Below are 20,601 nucleotides of genomic sequence, written 5' to 3' on the forward strand. Positions count from 1 at the left end.
AAAATATCAGATTACCTTGTAAAAACATCAAAATGCATAATAAATCAGTAAATTGTCATTTACTAATTTGTTATTGATCTTAGTTTCTTAGCTTTATATAATGGTTGGGAATAAGATAATAGTCTAGAAATATGTATTATTGCTTCTTTTATCATTTTACAAAATATCATTGCATATTTCCACATATTTCATAATATTTCCACAATGTCTCTAATTTTTACAATATTTCCCCTCGACATTTCCGGCATTTCCGACATATGTCCTATATTTTGGTAAGCGACATTTCCATCGACATCGACATTTTAAACCTTGGTCATACTAGACCTAACAAAAACACATGCCTTGCTGCATCTTGATCCCACGATCTACACAAGAGGTTGGAAGGCTTTTAAACTTCTTCACAGCATTCAGTCACCACAGTTAATGAGTTTTCTTGGTTCTATGCTACAACCAAGAAGAAAGAATACAAAAACACCATAGATTGTCTCAGACCAGGTCGACTAGAGTTTATTGAGTTTCAATCCAAAAAAGGTAAGAAGGAAGAAGAAAATTTCATCCAACTGCTCTTAGATCCCAGAAATATGCTTTGATACCATATTATTTTGTAATAAAGCAAGAGAAAAGAGGTAAGAAAAGAGATAGAAGAGAGGGAAAAAGAGACTTTGAGAGCCAAAAGAATAGGCTTGCAGCAATACAATAAAAGATAAAAAGACTAAAGTGACCTTGTGTCACATACAGTGATAAATACAACAAAATTAATACCACTGGGGCAGCTATGATTAAGAGCAAGAATGGGATGGACACCAATGGTTGGGACAGCAAGATTCATTTGAATCAGTTTAAAGCAGCCAACCCCTGGAAAGGTGTTGCTACTTACGTTAGTTTCATTCCTTTCATAAGGTACAGACCATGTATGGGAACAAAATTAAATTTTGGACTGATCTTGGTGGGGTGAGTCTATCTTGGCTGAGTTGTACCATCATGTTTTTAGCCTATTCCAAAACCAAAAAGCTACCATCTCTTCATGTCTTTCTTCTCCCTCTCAAGGAATTTTTCTGGAAACCTTAACCTTAGGAAGACCCTTAAGGAATGTGGAAATTTATTTATTCTTTGATGAATGAGGAATGTGGAAATTTATGAGATTGCTGACCTTCTCCATTCTTTAAGGAAGGTCTATGCATCTCCTTCTTCTAGTGATCAACATATTTGGCACCTCCACCCTACTGGTAAGTTCTCAACCAAATCCTTTTTCAAGGCTCTAATTGTGGGAGAGTTCAACTCTCACTTCCCCTTTAAGAAGATTTGGTTGAAGAATCAGGGAAGATTATGTATTTCCCCTCATGCCTGTGTTTTATGTTTCAATGAGGAGAATCAGCTGAACATATCCTTCTCCATTGTTGGGAAACCAGAAAAATCTGTTATCACTTCCTTAATCTCATTGGCTATAGATGGGTTGCTCCTGAACAAATTATTGATTTTATTTGGAAATAGCATGCAGAGGACATGTCAGAAGGGGTCAGATTTATTGGGCCGTGGTTTTGCATGCTGTGTTGTGGAGTGTGTGGAAAGAAACAAACAACCATATTTTTGAGAACAAGGCAAGATCTCTTGATGAGTTGATTGCCCACATCACTTTTTTATGTAATTTATGGGTGGCAAATTCTGGGGAGTTTCAAGGAATTCCAGTGGGAGATTTGCAAAGAAATTTAGTTAACTTCTTATATTCCTCACCTATGATTCTGACCTGGAAATCTGGCCCCGTCTCTAGACATGTTGGGGTGATGATATTAAACTTTGATAGAAGTGCTTTCAGCATCCTAGGTGATACTGGTATTGGGGGTGTGGTCAGAACAAGTGATGGAAATATCTGTTGGGCTTTTAGTGGTCCTATTGTGACTGCTGATTCAACTAAGGCATAGGTGCTAGCTTCCTGCTCTTACTGGACTCTGAATTGCTAAAAATTTGGGTATCTTGAATTTGTCAATCAAAGGAGACTCTAATACATTGGTTAGGAGTGAAAGATGGTGGTCTCTGGACGCTGGCTCATTTCCTGAACGAGGCTAGAGACATTTTGGAATCAATGACTGTGACCTTGGATTCTTTTTTTTGATAAATTATGACTTTCGATTCTTAGAGAATTGAATTCTTCTTTGGTTGATAGTCTAGCCATGTCTGGGACTTAGAGGGGTACTTTGGATTCTTAGAAGAATTGAATTCTTCTTCAGCTGTACATCATCTCATGTACCCCTTTTGTTTTTATTGAAATTTCTGTTATTATCTCTCTCTCTCTCATAAAAGATAACTAAATAAATAAAGAGCAGGATGGGAAAAACAGAAGGGTGTATCTGGAGTCTTGTGAAATAGGTGAATACAACTTGTGTTAAAATGAAAGTTCTATGAAACAGTTGTAAGGCCAACAATTATGGAGAAAAGATGTTGGGAAGTCAAGAAACATGTCCAAAAAATGGGTTTGGAATAAATGCATATGCTGAGATTGATTAATGGAAAAACTAGAAAGATAGGGTTAGAAATGAACCCATTTGGGGGAACCTATGAATATCTCCAATGGGTGATAAAATAAGAGAAAGTAGACAAAGATGGTTTAGTCACATCCATAGAATACTATCTATAGAACCTGTAAGAAGAAGCAATCTGTTGCGAGTTGAAGGAGCTAGAAGGGCTAGGGGCTGACCAAAAAAGAGAGAGTTTGAAGTAGTAAGAAATGATTTAAATTCCCATAAAAATAAATTGACGGGGCTAGAAGGTCTAGGGACAGTGCGAAAGGGACATGGGTTGAAGTAATTAGAAATGATTTAAGTGCTCATAATTTAACAATGGATATGGGGTATTTTGGTCATTCTACTGTCACTGGGTCCAGCCTATTAGTTTGATTTCTCTATTTATAGTTGGTTTGTCCTTAAAATTTTAAAATCATTGGTTAAGTCATTTAGGATCTGTTTGGGAAGAGTACAAATACAAATATGTTCAGTGCAAAATCTTGTATATGGTCCATATCTGTATTTCTAAACCTTGTATTTGTACTCTTCCCAAATGGAACCCTAGGAGTTATTGTGTTTACTTATGATAGGAGGACTAACCACTGCCGTAGTGTCTATATAAGTGATTTTTGTCCAAGATTATACATGTTACTGGTAAGTGACTGATTTGGAAAAAGATGAGAATATGTGGTTTGGAATCCTACTTTCACAAGATCTTTAATGGAAAAGAATCAAGAAATGCATCAATCTTTAACAAATTAGAGGAGCCTTAAGATCAACCCAGAGAAATGTGATCCAAGGTGATGAAAGCATTTGCATAGTTACTATCTGTGGATAATTTTCTGACAATCGATCATCTTATGTGAATGGGATCTTGCCAAACGTGTCTTTTTTTTTTTATGTAGAAATGATGAAGATATGATGCACCTATTCTTTCATTGCAAGGTAGTGGAATTCACTTGGGTTTACTTTTTTTTCTACAACTTGGGAAGCCTCAATTTAATCCAGGTAATCCAAAGGGAAAACTTTCCTTATTGGAAAGCATTGAAGAGAACATGAAGGCAAAAAATTATTCGAGCATAATTCTTTTGCAGTTTGTTGTGGACTTTGCAAACAGAGAAACTGAAGAATATTTGAGGGCAAATGTAGAAGTCTTAATAGAAATGTGACAGACATTATTTCTTTTTTACTGGACTGGTGCTCGTCACTTGAATTCAAGGATTTGGGTCATTCTTTGCTGGAAACGAACTTATTGGTCGTTTTGTAGTTGTTAAAGTCTAATACTATTTTTTTCCCTTTTTTGTGGTGAAATTTTATCACCTGATACCATGTCATACTTTTTTTATTAATAAATTTTCTGTTAGCCAGATAGCTAGGACCAACATTGGGTAATGTCCTTGTAAGAAACTGTCAATGTGCTCCAAGCCCTAAAAATTCTCATTGATCAGGATCTTTGCATGCATATAACTATTGTACAATGTGGTTGTCAGATGATTTTACCCCTGCCATATTATTTTGCATCATGTTATCTCGTCCTCCCACATTCAAATGTGAAATATTTTTATAATCCATTTTCTTGTAAATGCTGTTTCTTGTCAGGATAGGTTGGAATGATGCTAAGGGGTATGGGCTTTGATAACAATACAGCAATTTATCTGGCATCTGGGAAGATATATGAAGCAGAGAGGAATTTAACTCCTCTAAAGAAGATGTTTCCCCTTCTGCAGACTAAAGAGTCCCTTGCGACCCCAGAGGAGCTAGCTTCATTTGAGGTAAATTTCTTGCTAGCTTCGTATGACATGTTGGTTGGCATTTTTTTTACTTCCATTTTTCTTGGATTCATAGGGCTATTCTTCAAGGTTGGCTGCTTTGGACTACACCGTTTGCTTGTTTAGTGAGGTTTTTGTGACAACTCAAGGTGGTAACTTCCCCCATCATCTGATGGGCCACAGGCGGTTTTTGTATGGACATGCCAAGACCATCAGGCCAGACAAACGCAAACTAGTTGTTCTACTGCACAACACTAGTATCAGGTCACCTCTCTCTCCCTCCATCCCTCCCTGTGTGTGTGTGTGTGTGTGTGTGTGTGTGGACATGCCAAGACCATCAGGCCAGACAAATACAAACTAGTTGTTCTAGTGCACAACACAAGTATCAGGTCACCTCTCTCTCTCTCTCTGTCTATCTCTGTCTTTCTCTTTCTCTCTCTATCTTGTGTGTTTTTTGTATGGACATTGCCAAGACCATCAGGCCAGACAAGTGCAAATTAGTTGTTCTACTGCACAACACTAGTAATAGGTCACCTCTCTCTCTCTCTTCCCCCATATAATGTGTGTGCATATCTATATATTTAATATGTATATATACTCTCAGTAGTTTTAAGCCATTTTTTTGTTATTGACTTTATACAGCTGGAAAGATTTCAAAGTGCATATGGAAGAGATGCTTGTAGAGAGTAATCGGAAGGGGATAATGGTGCCTAGAATGGGACAAGAGAGCAAACAAACTTCCATCTATGCTTATCCTTTTCCAGAATGCAGGTGTCTACATGGATCACAAAATTTAACCCTTTCATCTGCTCAGACTCTTCATTCTATCGGCCATAAACCCCATGCCATGGTTTAGAAAAACAGATTATTCTGTTTTATTTCCCTGCCGCTCTCTACCTTTCATTTACATTTTTTTGATATCTCCTGTCCACCCTCAACCTCATCCCCCTTTCTTTGAATCCCTTTTGACCCTTTGCAAACCATGATCAAGCCTGCCATGAAGTAGTAGTTAAGCCACTATTGATGGATATGCAATAGGCAGGTGTTTGGATTTTGAGAGACCTTGGTTCTTGTTTTGCTTCTATATGAGGGTGCCTAATCTTCTCCAATAAATTAGATCAACTAACTTTGCATCTAAGTATTTCCCCATAGGTCCAAGGACTTAAAAGTTGCAACGAGTGATGGGCCTTCAGAATTCCTTTTACAAAGCTTACACAAGGATGAAGAAGACCAGACTAGTTTCAAGATGACTGTTTATAACGTTCTTTGCATAGTTTTAAAACTGTAAATTTCATTGAACCCTCCATCCATATAATATTGTCAATTTGGTTCCATAAATAGAGGACTCTTTATGGAGTTATGTATAAGTTGTTTTTTTTTTTTTTTTTTTTCAGCCATGTGTTCCATATTAGGGAATTAGGGTCACTACCCATATCAGAAACGTGGATTTACTTCTAGAAGTGTAGCAATATCCCTTCCGCTATTTACACAGAACCTGTAGACGGGTCTGGATTCCATTGCTTGCCAAGCTCCTTGAGCAAGGGTTTTCCAGCAAAGAAGGTAAAATCTGCTTATTCAACTGATTCACAGATTCAGTGCTCTATATGGCTTTTCAAACTGAGATGACATGCTTGGTGGGAAAATAAGAAGAGAAACAGATGAGGGGAAAACCATCTTCTTCAGGAGGGGTTTTTGCACCAAAGATAACTTGCCTTAGGTTTTCACCTTTACCTTCAAGGCTTCAACTGAATCGCCCCTCTGCAATATTGACATCTTTGCTTAAAGGACACCCGATTAGCAGTGAAATGTGAAAGTAACTAGACTTTGTTAATATATTTTTGAGGAAAGTTCCCGCTTAGACTCATTAGCTAACCAAATGCTTTAAATTCATGGTATTTCTTGTATAACTTTAAGGTCCTGTTCCGGGTAAGTTTCTTGGGAAACATGTATCCGAGTGAGTGCATTTATGATTTACCCATATTCTTTTATTTCCTAGGTAAATAATATAATGACCATTTTAGCTATAAAAATTTCATTATCTAAAGGGGCATTTTTGTCCCATCCAAGTTTTTGCAACTTTCCCCTAGATGGGAAAATTAATTTACCCACCTAGGAGATGGGATCACTTACTCAGGTGAGTGATACCCCTAGGAAAATAAACTTTCTTTGGTCCCTCAAAATCCCTACAACGAGTGCCCCCTAAGTGAGATAAAGCAGCTAACAATGGGCCTAATGTCACTCACTTCCATCTTTCAACGGCAATACGTTAAAGAGCAGAGTTGAGATTTTCTGCCAACAAAATACATTCCAATAATGCACATCTCACCATGAGACTATACCCAGTTACCCACCATAAAAGAGGGACTCGCCATGTACGAGAAGTGTTGTGTAAGATCATGTTGGTAGAGGGATGGAACCTGTTTTGTTGACAGGTGATCCGGACTCTAAGGTGCATCATGTCAGAGGTGATGTTGAGGATGTGTTTGCATCATTGGTTTTTCTCAACTCCCCTTTACCAGCTTGGTCATGTTCTCTAGTTCGGAATTGAAGCTATCGGTCGTATTCAAATCTTTTTTCTTCTTTTTCCTTATTTTGTTGCTGGGGGGGGGGGATACAGTATAAAACTTGTAAGTTCAGTAACGGAGGAAATTTATAGTACCAGTTGCCAAACGGGAGAATACAGATACAGAGGCATTGAAAAGGAATGGGTCACAAAACTACACACTCCGAGAAAATGGTCCAACAAAAATAAATTCTAGTCTTATAATTTGGTTGGATTGCAATGACTGAAATGCATAATTCTAGTCTTATAATTTGGTTGGATTGCAATGACTGAAATGCATAATTCTAGTCTTATAATTTGGTTGGATTGCAATGACTGAAATGCATAATTCTAGTCTCGGATATATATATATTATGGCTAAGTTTAATGTATTTATGTGTATTGATGCATACGTATTGGTTTTCGAATCCACTGATACACTAATTAATTACTGAGAGTTGGCATGTGGCCACTTTTGAGGGATAATACCCTTTCTAGAGATGTCGTTGCTCACTTCTTGTACTTGTAGAAGTTTCGATGCAAGTATATAGTTCCTTTTGGATATGCAATGTGCAATTTGTATATCGTGCATAAATACTTTGAACTTTGACTACGGTATAGAGATAATATTAAAAACATAATTTTAAGATACGTACGGCGAATTATAACTATGATACCAGAAATACATGACATTGGAAAACTCAGAATAAAAAAAAGTGACCAATCAGATGGTATTAATCAAAATTCACAGGGATGTTTTTATTGATCATAACTCTTTTGATACACTTAAAAAGTTAAAACCAAATTTATCTTAATGCGTTCATGTAATATAGATCAAAGTAGTATAGGCTCTTGGAGTTGTGGCTTATCAAAGTTTATATCCTTATAATTACATATAATTTATCAATTATGGGAGTTGATTGTTAATATGCATTGTCACAGTGGAAGCCGATTGTTAATATGCTTCAATAAGCAAAATGATGCACATGTGTGCAATTCCACTTGTGCCATCATGGAAGTTTCGTTACAGGTCAAGGCTTCCCATACTCTTTGTGAGCTTCTATAAGTGGAGCAGGTTGACAATAGGCCACATGCCTAAACAGCTCTCCGAGATTGAAAGATGTCTTGGTTGATGGTCCTTGCAAACAGTACTTGTAAGCACTGATGAACCCTACAAACAGTACATGTATTCTGATCTGGTGGCCAAAGCAGTTGGCTTGTTCCTAGTACAAGACTAAGAACTCTATAGATGACCCAACTTGGCAATAGTCCAAGTGATAATATCTTTGCTCAGGAGGGACTCATATATACCCGTTCAGGCTTTTAAGTTAGAGAGTTCCCACACATTATCGAGAGCAGTTAGTAAGCTTCACTTGGACCTGTTCAGCCTGTTGGATCACTGGACAAGTGTCCAATTAGGCATGATTTCGATCCCAGAATTTCTCAACTACCATGCCAAGTAAGTCCTCTACTGATATGGATAAAGATTGTTTAAGAGCTCTATTAGTGTTTCAAAGTTCAAACAAATTAATACTTTTGCCCATCGGTGTAAGTTGCTCCTTCAGCCATAGGATTTATCTATACACTGAGGTTTCCAATGGAGGGCCTCTTGCCACTTACCAACATCTCCCACTCATAACTTTCTTCTTTAACGGGCTAATTGTTTGATTTGGTTGTAAGCAACCATGCCATTATGACCTTTCGATCCCACTACCAAGTTCTTTACCCATGATAGTCTTCATGTGAAAAGTAAATTCACCCAATAAGATTACTACCAGGTTCTTTACCTTTGGTAGCTCTTATGTGAAAAAATGAATTCACCTTACAAGGTTCTTTTCCCTTTGCAAGTTTCATTCAAGCTCCTTGTTGATCTCTACTAGGTTGTTTTCCCTTGGTAGAGACTCTATAATGTTGTTCTTACTACCATTTTCTTTGGTAGTTTCCTAACAGACATTTGCATTAGATGCTTGCCTTTGGCTTTGATGCTCCTTCACCATTTCAACTGGTTTTCTCTTGTGTATCCTTATGAATTCAACAATGAAATCCACAAGACATCAATTATTGCAAATAATAAGTTGTAGTTTATAACTCAACAGCTCAAGGAACACATTCTTTGCAAATTAAAATTACCTAAACCATCATAATATAGGTTAATAACACTAGCCTTTCAAGAGCTTACTAACCACATAACAAATAAACCTGGTACATATGTATAAAGAAAGGCTTTCAATTGCTAGACATAAATTTATTTTCCATTCCTTTTATTGTCAACAAGAAAAGAACTGTATTGGTTAGTTTAATATCCATAGAAATGGGTATGATAACAATGCATCTTATGTACAAAATTCTAGAAGTTATAATTTCAACAAAGAAGAAATGGCATATCTTATCAATTATTTTCCGAAGTAATGACATAAAACATCAATTATTTTCCCATAGAATTTCTTTTCAGGAGTTCAACCATTGTATAGCTTTCTCATTAAGTGGAGATTGACAATGTATATTAAATATTTGATCTCCCACTATTCAAATTGTTCAAGTTGAGCTAATTTTAACAACTCTTTTATGGGAAAATAAAGTACCACATTCAAGGCATTTGTCACTAAAATTAGTTACCTATGATTAAAAAAATATATTATTTTGCCTTTAATTTCATGGTAGAGTCTATGTGTGGTTTTCAAATGATTCATTCACCATTAATTTGCTTTAAGTAGCATATGTATGTAGCTCTTCACCTCTCACATATATTTTCTCTTCTTAGAAAAATATTCTTTCCATTTCATTTCTCAACCGAAATTGTGATTTCCAAAAATCCTGATATTTTTATATGGCTCTTTCTATTGGTTAATATTTGAAAAATGACTTAATTCTATTAGTTCAACTAAGTGCTTTGTTAGGATCTTAATCACTAACAAACTTTTCTTCTCATAATCCCATTCCTTTCTTTTGCTTAAACAAAAGGTTCACTATAACAGGGTAATTATTTAAGCTCATACAAGTTTAGTAAATGATCAAGTACAGTAGATGTTTCCTATAAGCATCTATTGGAAAGCATTATAGTTCATCACATGGATGGTAGAACCATGGTAAATGGTTGGGTGAAATTTCAAAAATTTTTCTAACCCTTGTAGGAACCGATTTTTTGGTGAATTTAAATACTGAATTTTTCAGATTGATCTTGCACTGAACCAGACTAAATAATCAAGAATGGAGAATTATACCTGATATGGATACCACAAACATAGATCCCAAGCTAAAAGTTCACACCCAAATTAGCCCTAAAAACCAATCTCCACTGGAGATGGCAAAGTGTGTAGGTGAAGCTGATTCAGTAACATTGTTTTCAACAAAATTGTGACACAACTTGCTTGAATTGAGTGAGGTGAGTAATCTAAATCAGTCTTGAAAGCCTAGGTTGTGATAGGCTTTCTTGGAAGACAAAAGAAAAGAAGAGAGAGTAGTGTTCTAGTCTAGTTTGCCCTCTTCTTCTTTTATCTTTTTCACTCTCCTGATCAAATCAGGTGATTATCTAAATCTAATTTGAATATGGACTCTATTAAGAGATAAGCCTTATCCTCTTAAGAGGTTAGGTGTTCTATACCCATTTCCAAACCTAGATTTGACCCAGAGCACATGACAACTTATTTAATCTTATTAATTACGGGCCTTAGGTCCATTTACTTCAAAGGCTCACGATCCAAGATGTTGCATAGCCACTTTAGGCCTGATATTATATGGCATGGAACCTAAAAATGATCTCACATAAGCCTACATAAGTTCGGCCCAACCTCTAAAAGAGGCTAGGCTGAATTCACTACTTAGGGCAATAAACCCCTGACCCAATAAACATTGGTCCAATTTAGGCCCAACATTTACACCTAAATGATCATTGGATTCAGCTACGCTATGAATACCCAAGGATAATGGATTAATGTAAGACAAAGCCCCTCGGGTAATCAACCCTATAATGGTCTCTTACAATTAACCTTTTGGCCCATAATGATCAAAACAATACTCGACAAGGAATGACCTCTCCCTTGGCTACGAAATGCAGTGCCACACTCTCTTATTGGAAGGATCCTAAAATTAAAACCTTTTGCAAACATTTTCTTTAAAATAGTAATATATATATATATATATATATATATAGAGAGAGAGAGAGAGAGAGAGAGAGAGAGAGATATTACATATAAATATATTTTGCAAAATCAGATTTCAAGTATAGGTGAAATCCACTACTGGTAGTTTAGGTTTTTATCAAAGAGAGTGTAAACCCTGATATTCATTTTGTCTGACAAAGGGGTCGATTCTATCACTATGATTACTCAAGTGAATTCTTGGATTGCCCCAAAATACTTAAGTATTTAACCCTTGATGGATCCCACTGGTTGGCATATTAAAAACAACATAGTCCAACACTTAGTGTAGTACTGTAATCAAGTTTGTGATTATGTGTAACTTTCTAGTTTTGCCCATCTATTTCCAAGGTTCAAGGCATAATTGAAAATTGGTTTGGGTTTAGTGATTCCTATAAACACCTACGAGCTATGCTTGAGGTTTAAACCTAGCAGTTGTGACAAGTTGCTCTAACTCCTTGGTAGCACACTAGTGCTTGCCTTGTCAGGATAAACTCCCTAAATCTATTCAATGGCTAAGAACATTCTAAACTAAAATAAATCTCTTAAGTGCCCAGTTTAAGGGGTAATACATAGAAACATACCAATAGTAACATGAAACAACAATGTATGCTATCCATTTATAAATAAATGTTTATGTACATCATTCTGATAGGAGCTAAGGGCATACATTGTCTAATAGCTCCCACTTGCGCTTGGTCCAATCGGATATAAGTCTCAGTTTCATACTATTCATGTGTTCTTTAAATACTTTTTGTGTTAGTGTCTTAGTCGGTGGGTCTACCACATTCCCTGTTAATGCTACCTTTTGAATTCGGATGTCTCATCTACCAACAATCTCTCATAGAACTAGTGTTGTCACACAATAGTGGAATGGGTGATGTGGTATGGCTCCAAATTCCTAGATGAATTTCTTCATCTAGACTAATTTGGTAGCCTCACTTACGCCAATGTTCTTGGCTTCAGTCATGGATTCGTTTTCTAACTCTTTACATAGGATCTCAAATGTATCTAAATGTAGACTTTCTATTATCTAGATCAAATTAGAAGTCGGCATCTGTATACCCAACCATTTGTAGTGAATTATTATCAAAGACAAGGCAATAGTCTTTAATTCTTCTAAGATATTTTAGTATGTTCTTTATAGTTGCCTAATGCTCTTGTCCTAGGTTGGATTGATATCTACTCACTACACTTAAGGCCTGAGCAATGTTTGGCCAAGTGCACAACATGGCATACATGATGCTCCTTACAACTAAGGCATAGGGAATCTCTCTTATGTCATCTATCTCATTAGGGGTTTTAGGTGACATTCCTTTGCAAAGAATGACTCTATGCCTGAAAGGAACAAATTCCTTCTAGGAGTTTTGCACATTGTATCTTTTGACGGTTTTGTCAATGTAAGTAGATTGGGACAATCCAATAGGAGTTTTGCACATTGTATCTTTTGACGGTTTTGTCAATGTAAGTAGATTGGGACAATCCAATTAACCTCTTTGATCTATCTCTATAGAGTCAGAATCCCAAGATGTAAGGAACTTCTCTAAGATCTTTCATAGAGAATTGTTGTGAAAGTCATACCTTCATTGTGGTTAACATTCCTGCATCATTCTTAATGAGTAGAATGTCATCTACATATATTACCATGAATGTAACCTTATCTTCCACTATCTTTCTATAAATACAGAGCTCATTTGGATTTTGCTCGAAATCAAATTGTTTGATTGTTGAGTAAAACTGAATGTTCCAACTTCTGGAAGCTTGCTTTAATCCATATATAGATCTATTTAGCTTACATACCATGTGTTTTTTACCTTTGGCAACAAAACCTTCTAGTTGTTGCATATAGATATCTTCAGTAAGATTTTCATTTAGGAATGCAATTTTGACATCCATTTATCAAATTTCATAGTCGTAATGTGCAACTATAACTAATACTATCCTAATAGATTTGAGCATAGCCATAGGCAAAAATGTATCATCATAATCGACTCCTTTCTAAGTGTAACCTCTTGCTATAAGCCGAGCTTTGTAGGTTTTAACATTTCCATCATGACCCTTCTTCCTCTTGTATATCCATTTTGCAACCGATTGCTTTCACCCCAAGGGTTGGTTCTACAAGAGTCCAAACTCTGTTCATTTTCATTGAGTCCATCTCGATTTTCATGGCATCTACTTATTTCAAGGAGTCTGTGTCTAACATAGTTTTTGTATAATTCATGGGACTTTTTTGCTTTTTATAACTTTCATTAAGTAATTTTATTGATCATAGCCAAAACGTATAGGAGGTTTAGATGCCCGGGATATTGTTATCTAGAACTTGCGGACTAACTCCCACTACCCCTGAGCCCTCCTCATCAAGAATGAATTCTTGATGATGATTGTTCAGGATGTAGTCTTCTTCTAAGAAGTGGGCATTTTGGCTAACAAAAATCATTTGTTCTCATGGGTCATAGAAAATATACCTAATAAGTCTTTGGGGTAGCCTACAAATAGGCAACAACTTGTTTTAGATTCTAATTTGTTTATACTTGTCTTTTTGACATGTGCTAGACAACTCCATATTTTCAAGTGTCTTACACTTGGTTTTTTGCTAGTCCATAGATCAAAAGAAGTCTTAGGAACTGACTTGGTTGGAACCCGGTTTAGCACGTAAGTCATAGTTTCTAATGCGTCTCCCCAAAAGGATATGATTAACTCTGAGTAAATGAGGAGTGATCGGACCATATTCAATAAAATCTAATTTCTTCTCTTTGATGCACCATTTAATTGTAGTGTAGCAAGAGACGACAATTGTGATATAACCCCATTGTCCTTTAAGTAGTCATTGAATTTGTTGGAGAGATATTCATCTTCTTGATCTGATTGAAGGATTTTGATTTGTCTCCCTAATTATTTCCCGACTTCATGTCTGAACTCTTTAAACTTTTTAAAGGGTTCAGACTTATGTCTCATCTGGTACACAACCATATTGAGAATATTCATTGGTGAAAGTTATACAGTAAGTGTCTTGGTTACATGTCCTAAAATTCATAGGACCACATACATCAGTATGTATAAGGTTAAGTGTGCTCGTACTTCTTTCAGGCTTACGTGCAAATGGCCTTTTTTCCATGTTGCCTTGAAGGCAAGGTTCACAAGTTGGTAGATTTTCTACTATGAGAAAATCTAGAAGACCATCATTCACCAATCTTATGATATATTCTTTGTTTATATGGCCGAGTCGATAATTCCACAAACATGTGGAATTAATCATTTCTTGTGTTCTTTTCTTGGGGATGCTTTCCGTCATTGTTTCGGTCACATTTGTTTCTAGAGAATGATAGAAAATATAAAGACCATTCTCAAGTTCTCTATGAGTAAGGAATTTGTTATTCAATTTAATTGCAATTTTATTACTAAATAACAGAACATAAATCTTAAAGTAGCTACAACGGTTGTTATTCAATTTCTTCTAAGTAACAGAACATAAAGACAATCTTTTAAAGTAATAGTTCATTCTCAAAAAACTAAATCTGTTGTCCTTATAGAAGTAGCTATAATGGTTGTGTTAGACAATGTATGCCCTTAGCTCCAATCAGATTGATGTACATCTACATTTATTGTAAATGAATAAAAGTACATTATTGTTTCATATCGATATTGCTATGTTTTTATGAAATTACCCCTTAATTGGACACTTATGAGACTCGTGTTAGTTTAGAATGTTCTTAGCCATTGGATAGACAAAGGGAATTTATCCTGCCAAGGCTAACACTGATGTGCTACCAAAGAAGCTGGGGCAACTTATCTCAACTGCTAGGGTTAGACCAAAAGCAAATGCAGTGTGTTTTTAGTTGAAACACTGAACCCAAACCATTTTCCAATTATGCTCTGGACCTTGGAAATTGATGGGAAAAAATGGAAAGTTATACATAACCCCTAGACTTGATTAGGGTACTACACTAGGTGTCAGATTGGACTGTCTTTCATAGGCCAATTAGTGAAATCCATTGAGGGTCAAAACCTAGGTATATTGGGGCTGCTTGAGAATTTATCTGAGTGGGTGATCATAGTGATAGGATCAGCCTCTTTTTCGAACAAAGTGAATGATAGTGTTTACATACTATCTGATGGAAACCTAAATTGCCGATAGTAGATTTCAACTGTGTTTGAGATTTGGTTTGTGCAAAATATATTTATGTGATATATATATTCTTAGGATCCATCCGAGCAAAAAGTGTGACATTGCACCTTGCAATTAGGGGAGAGATCCTTCCCTGTTGGGTAGTGTTTGATCATTATGGGCTAAGTGGTTAAGTGTAAGAGACTATTATAAGGCTGATTACTTGATGAGCTTTATCTTACTTAAGTCTATTATCCTTGGGTCTTCATAGGATAACTAAATTCAAAGATCATTTAAGTATAAATGTTGGGCCCATTTTAAGTCTATAGTGATGTGTTCAGGGGTTCACTGCATTTAGTAATGAATTCGGCAAGGCCTTTTCACAGAGGCAAGGCCCAACCCATGTGGACTTATGTAAGGTCATTATGGGCTCCTACGCCATACAAATCAGGCCTAAATTGGCCATGCAACATTCTTGGGTCGTGAGCCTTATAGCTAAAGGGCTTAAGGCCCATAATCAACATGATTAATTAAGCTGTCACATGTGACATGGGGAGAATCTAGGTTTGGAAATGGGTATGGAGCACCCATCCTCCTAAGAGGATAAAACTTATCTCTTAATAGAATCCAGATCCAAATTATATTTGGATAATCTCCTAATTTGATTAGAAGAAATGCTCCATAAAGAGATAAAAGAAGAAGAGGACGAACTAGATAAGAACAACTCTCTATTTTGTTCTCTCCTTTTTGTCTCCCAAGAAACCCTAGTTCAACTATAATTATTTTGGGACTGATAGAGATTAGTCTTCTTCTGATTTTTACAAGAAAAATATAGAAGAATTTTGTGCTCACCTTACCAGTTCGATCCAATCTGTTGGATTGCAATTTTGCTGAAAACTGAGTTGGTGAACTAACTTCAAGAATACACTGCGCCATTTTCAGTGGAGGTTGGTTTATGACTGATTTAGGCGTGAACTTCCACCTTGGGATCTGCATTTATGCTATCTGTATCAGGTATACATCTCCCTCTTTGGTTGGTTTCAAAACAGGTCCAGTTTAGTGCAAGACCGATCATAAAAAATGCAGTTTTTCAAAACATAGGGAATTCAATTGTTATAAGGATTAGAAAATTTTTGAAAATTTGCCCAGCTATTTAGCATGGTTCGGCCATCCATATGATGGATCTTGACCCTTCCATCAGGTTGTAGATATCCCAAGTACGACCTTGTCATCATTCAACTTTCTGCTTTCCTAGAACCCCTGTAGTGTGTTACATGCATGAGTAAAATCTCCAGAGTCAATACACCAGCCACTAGGATGCAGAAGTGACCAACATGTTGGTCTCTATGACTTGAGTTTTGAAATTACATTCTTTCTTCCCCCTAAGAGATTCAAAGTATTAATGACAGTTCGTCTTTTAGTGCCCGGTCTCCTTGTAGAAGTGATTTTGATTTGATGACTTGTCTTTCTTCTACTTCTTTTGTCTGTCCCCCTTCTTTTGAGACCTATTCCTGCCCTTTTGTTTCTTCTTACTAGAATTTCTTCCTTTACTAGGCATGGTCACTGACTTGTCCTTTTTGATCAATTCCTCGGCTCTCTATAACATATTGTCGAGTTCTTGTAAGCTATCTATTAGCTTGTTCATGTTGTAGTTCATGATGAATTGATTAAAGGATGGACAAAGAGTTTTAATTCTCCTAAGTCATGAAGTTTGATAGAGTTCATTAACATGATTAAATGACATTAAAGGAATTATTTAACATGGAGATAGATTTTGAGAATCCACCATATTTACTAGCATCTTAATTAATGGAGACATATTTATTAGGTATGTTTAAATAGATCCACCACTAGAATAGGCTGGATTCTTTACTTTGGAAGTCCAAATGGAACTTTCATAGTAAAGAGTTTTTGGAAACTATTACAAAATTTTCTTAGTCAAGTTTACACAACTCTCTTTTGGGAGAGAACAATTCCTTGATACCATTTAGGGAAGAGGAATAACCTTTTTTTTTATATCGTCTTTGCCATGTCAAATGATGACTTGTCCATTTTATCAAACATAATGATTCTCTATATTCTCTCCTATCAAGGAATTGCCTAGTTCTTGACTTCAATTTTATTTTAATATAAAACATGAGTCGATATTTTGCATTAAAAATTTCATTGCTAATTTTCTAAAAATAAAATATTTTTTGTGAACATGAATTGTCTCCTTATCTTATATCTCCATTGCAAGTATAATTTTTCGAAGCATTGAGTGGTAGATTAAATGGATCAAGTTGTTTTCTCATCTTTGTCAGTTTTCTAGAAGAAGAAAGCATAAGAAGAAATGAAACAAGGGCCTAAAAGCTGTTATCTATCAAGAAGATGAAGTTCATGGATTGGGTTACTTGAATACTCAAAAAAACTATACAACCAACCAGCTTCAATTAACAATTCATAATTAACTGGACTAATTTGGTTATCGGTTCAACCTCATTATGCAATTTTGAAAACAAACAGAGCAAATAAGGGAAATTTTCACTAAAAAAATAATTGTGCTAATTATAAAACAATAGAAAAAAGGAAAAATGCTAATTTTTTGAAGCATTAAATGGTTGGTCAAATGGATTAAGTTGCTTCCCCATCTTTGCCAATTTCCCACCAAAAGAAGAAAGCCAAAAACGAAATGAACTAGAGACCTAAAAATCACTATCCATCAAAAAGACGAAATTCAAGAGTTGGATTATTTGAATACTCAAAAATTGTTCAATCCGCTAGTTTCAATTGCCAATTCATACAAAATTGGACCAATTTTGTTTGATCGGTTTGGTCCTAATTATGCAATTTTGAAAACAAAAAGAGTAGGACCAAGATATTTATACATTTGAAAACCATCCATTTGCTACTTCAATTACTGGTTCATATGGAACTGGACTAATCTAGTTTGATTGGTTCGACCCAGTTATGCAATTTTGAAAACAAAAGAGAAAATAAGGGAATTTTTTAAATTATAAATAGAAAAATAAAAAAATGAGATAACAAGAAAAATACTAAGAATTTTGTTAATTGATAGAAAGACAATAAAACAAGGAAAATTTTCTACAAAAGATTAGAAAATAACAAAAAATAGAAACATGATTTTTTTTAATTAACTAATAAAATAAGAGAAATTTTCATTTAAAATAATAGAACTTATCAACATATTAAAAGTAATATTTTTTTTTGAGAAAAAATAAAAAATCAAATTGTAGCAAAAAAAAAATAAAATGAGGGAAAATTAAAAATCAATAACTTACAATGAACTTATTAATCAAAATAAATTAAATAACTTAGTTTTATTAACTTACTTTGAAATTAGTGAAGTATGTTACTTTATTTTAACTTAATTGCATTTTACCTGAAATACAATAATTAAGAGTAATTAACACATTTATAGTAATGATTAATTAATTAATTAAATTATTTTATATAGGCCATGTCTTTTTTTTTTGTTGGACCAGATCCATTTAGGTAAACTAAGGGCCTGTTCGTTTCCTCTTAACTCGTATCTCTTAAGAGGAATCTTTTAACTTTAAGAAAAAAATGATTGTTTGTTTCCTCTTATCTCTTATCTCTTAAAGTGCAATCATACAACTTTTTGTTTTCCAATGATAACCCCAAAAAAGCAAACAAAAACTCTAATATATGGGGTTGAAATAGATATTTGATCATTTCCAAAATTCGGAATTCAGAGTTCAGAACAACATTCTCTGCATTCGGAGTTTAGAGAAAAGAAAAGTTCACCAATACCAATATACCTCTTAATGTAACTGTTGCACTTTCAATGTCAGACTTCAGAGCAAACGAACAGGCCCTAAGACAAATATGGCAATTTCCTCATCTCCACTAGGTATTCGACCTCCCCATCCCAAATGAGTTGGGAATGGAGAGTTGGAGACTACTCTAGTAAGGACAAGAATGAGGATTAATTTAGATATCTAAATATCTAACCAAGGATAGTGATTGAGATGGGGAGTGAAGTCCCTACCTCACCATGGCCTCGACTGTAATATATAGTATTTTGAAAATATTATTTATATTATGAAATTTCAAGTCAATTGACTTGACTATTCAATTTGAAAACAAAAAGAGCATGGCCAAGATATTTGAATGTTCGAAAACCATCCATTTACTAGCTTCAATTACCAATTCATATGGAATTGGACTAATCTAGTTTAATTAGTTCGACCAAGTTATGCAATTTTGAAAACAAAAGAGCAAATAAGGGAAATTTTTACAAAAAATAATTTTGATAATAATCAAAAGAAAAAAAAAAAGATAACAGGAAAAATATTAAGAATTTTGTTAATAGATAGAAAAAAACAATAAAACAAGGGAAATTTTCTAGAAAAGATTAGAAGATAAAAAAAAATAGAAACATAATTTTTTAATTAACTAATAAATAAGAGAACTCTTCATTTAAAACAATATAATTTGTATCATACTAAAACTTTAAAAGTAATATTTTTGAGAATGAGAAAATATTAAAATTAAAATTGTATCAAAAATAAAAATAAGGGAAAATAAAAAATCAACAACCTACTTTACACGATTCACTTATGAGCTTATTAATCAAAATATATTAAATAACTTAGTTTTATTAACTTACTTTAAATTTAATAAAGTTACTTTATTTTAACTTAATTTTATTTTACTTGAATTACAATAATTAATAGTAAACACATTTACAATAAGGATTAATTAATTCATTTAGTTATTTTATATAGGCCAAGTCAATTCTTTTTTGGAGTTGGACTGAGTACTAGTGTACATATATAGTAGGGACTTATGCGATGCATGGGAAAACCCAAACCCTATGTCCAATTTGATGATAAAAAGGATTAAAAGGATATATTGAATGTTGGCAAATTTATGTAAATTGTATGACCTATGTTTGGGCCTGTCCCGAGAAGATTTTGGGTAGTGCCCTATGTATGGGCTGGGCCAGGGTGGAGAAGTTTATGGCCTATATTTGGGCTTGGGTTAAGTTAAGAGATAAATTCACCACAATTTAAGCACCACAACCAGTAATTATTCTATAAATTTTAATTATGATTTTTTCAGTAATTATTGATGCAAATAATTAATTAATCCATGATAAGTATTAATAGATCATTTCATAAAAATACATAAACTAAATTACTAAAAGTAAATAACTAACAAAAAGAAAATAAAAATAATAATAATTTAGTGTTCAAAAAGAATAGTTTAATTTCAGGTAAATTACTGAGCTGAATAATTAATAATATCTCTAATAATTATTAATCATTGATTTTTTACTGAAATTAACTTTCCATTGAAAAAATTCAATGAATATCTGAAAATATCAATACTTATTTACAAATTCATAAGTTTTAATTATTAATCTCAGCAACTGATTTGTACTGAAATTAATTTCCACTAAAAGTTATGGAAAAATTTTCAGTAATTTGTGAAACATTAATTTTTAATATTTGGAAAAAGCAGCAATAACTTGTAGTAAAATAAGTAATTAATGACTGTCAATTTAAGAGTAAGCTAACTGATT

The 20,601-nt window shown here is 34.4% G+C and overlaps 1 protein-coding gene across 2 annotated transcripts in view; it reads left to right on the plus strand.

The window, feature by feature from the left end:
- Nucleotides 1-5,627, plus strand: part of LOC148874099 (O-fucosyltransferase 10-like) — a 36,198-nt gene extending 30,571 nt beyond the window's left edge. The window contains exons 8-10 of one of the 2 annotated variants that reach the window (XR_016106647.1): nt 4,103-4,270; nt 4,344-4,796; nt 4,910-5,627. Coding sequence is in view for 1 of the 2 variants with exons in the window: in XM_088967729.1 (XP_088823855.1) it covers nt 4,103-4,270; nt 4,344-4,531; nt 4,910-5,123 (570 nt within the window). In the remaining variant the exon portion in view is untranslated. The remainder of the gene's footprint in view (nt 1-4,102; nt 4,271-4,343; nt 4,797-4,909) is intronic. The other variant, XM_088967729.1, reaches the window with a different exon arrangement.
- The last annotated feature ends 14,974 nt before the right edge of the window (nt 5,628-20,601 follow it).

The sequence above is a fragment of the Nelumbo lutea genome, chromosome 1 (assembly GCF_056320005.1).
Source record: "Nelumbo lutea isolate HS-2025 chromosome 1, American lotus-T2T, whole genome shotgun sequence".
Taxonomy (NCBI): Eukaryota; Viridiplantae; Streptophyta; class Magnoliopsida; order Proteales; family Nelumbonaceae; genus Nelumbo; species Nelumbo lutea.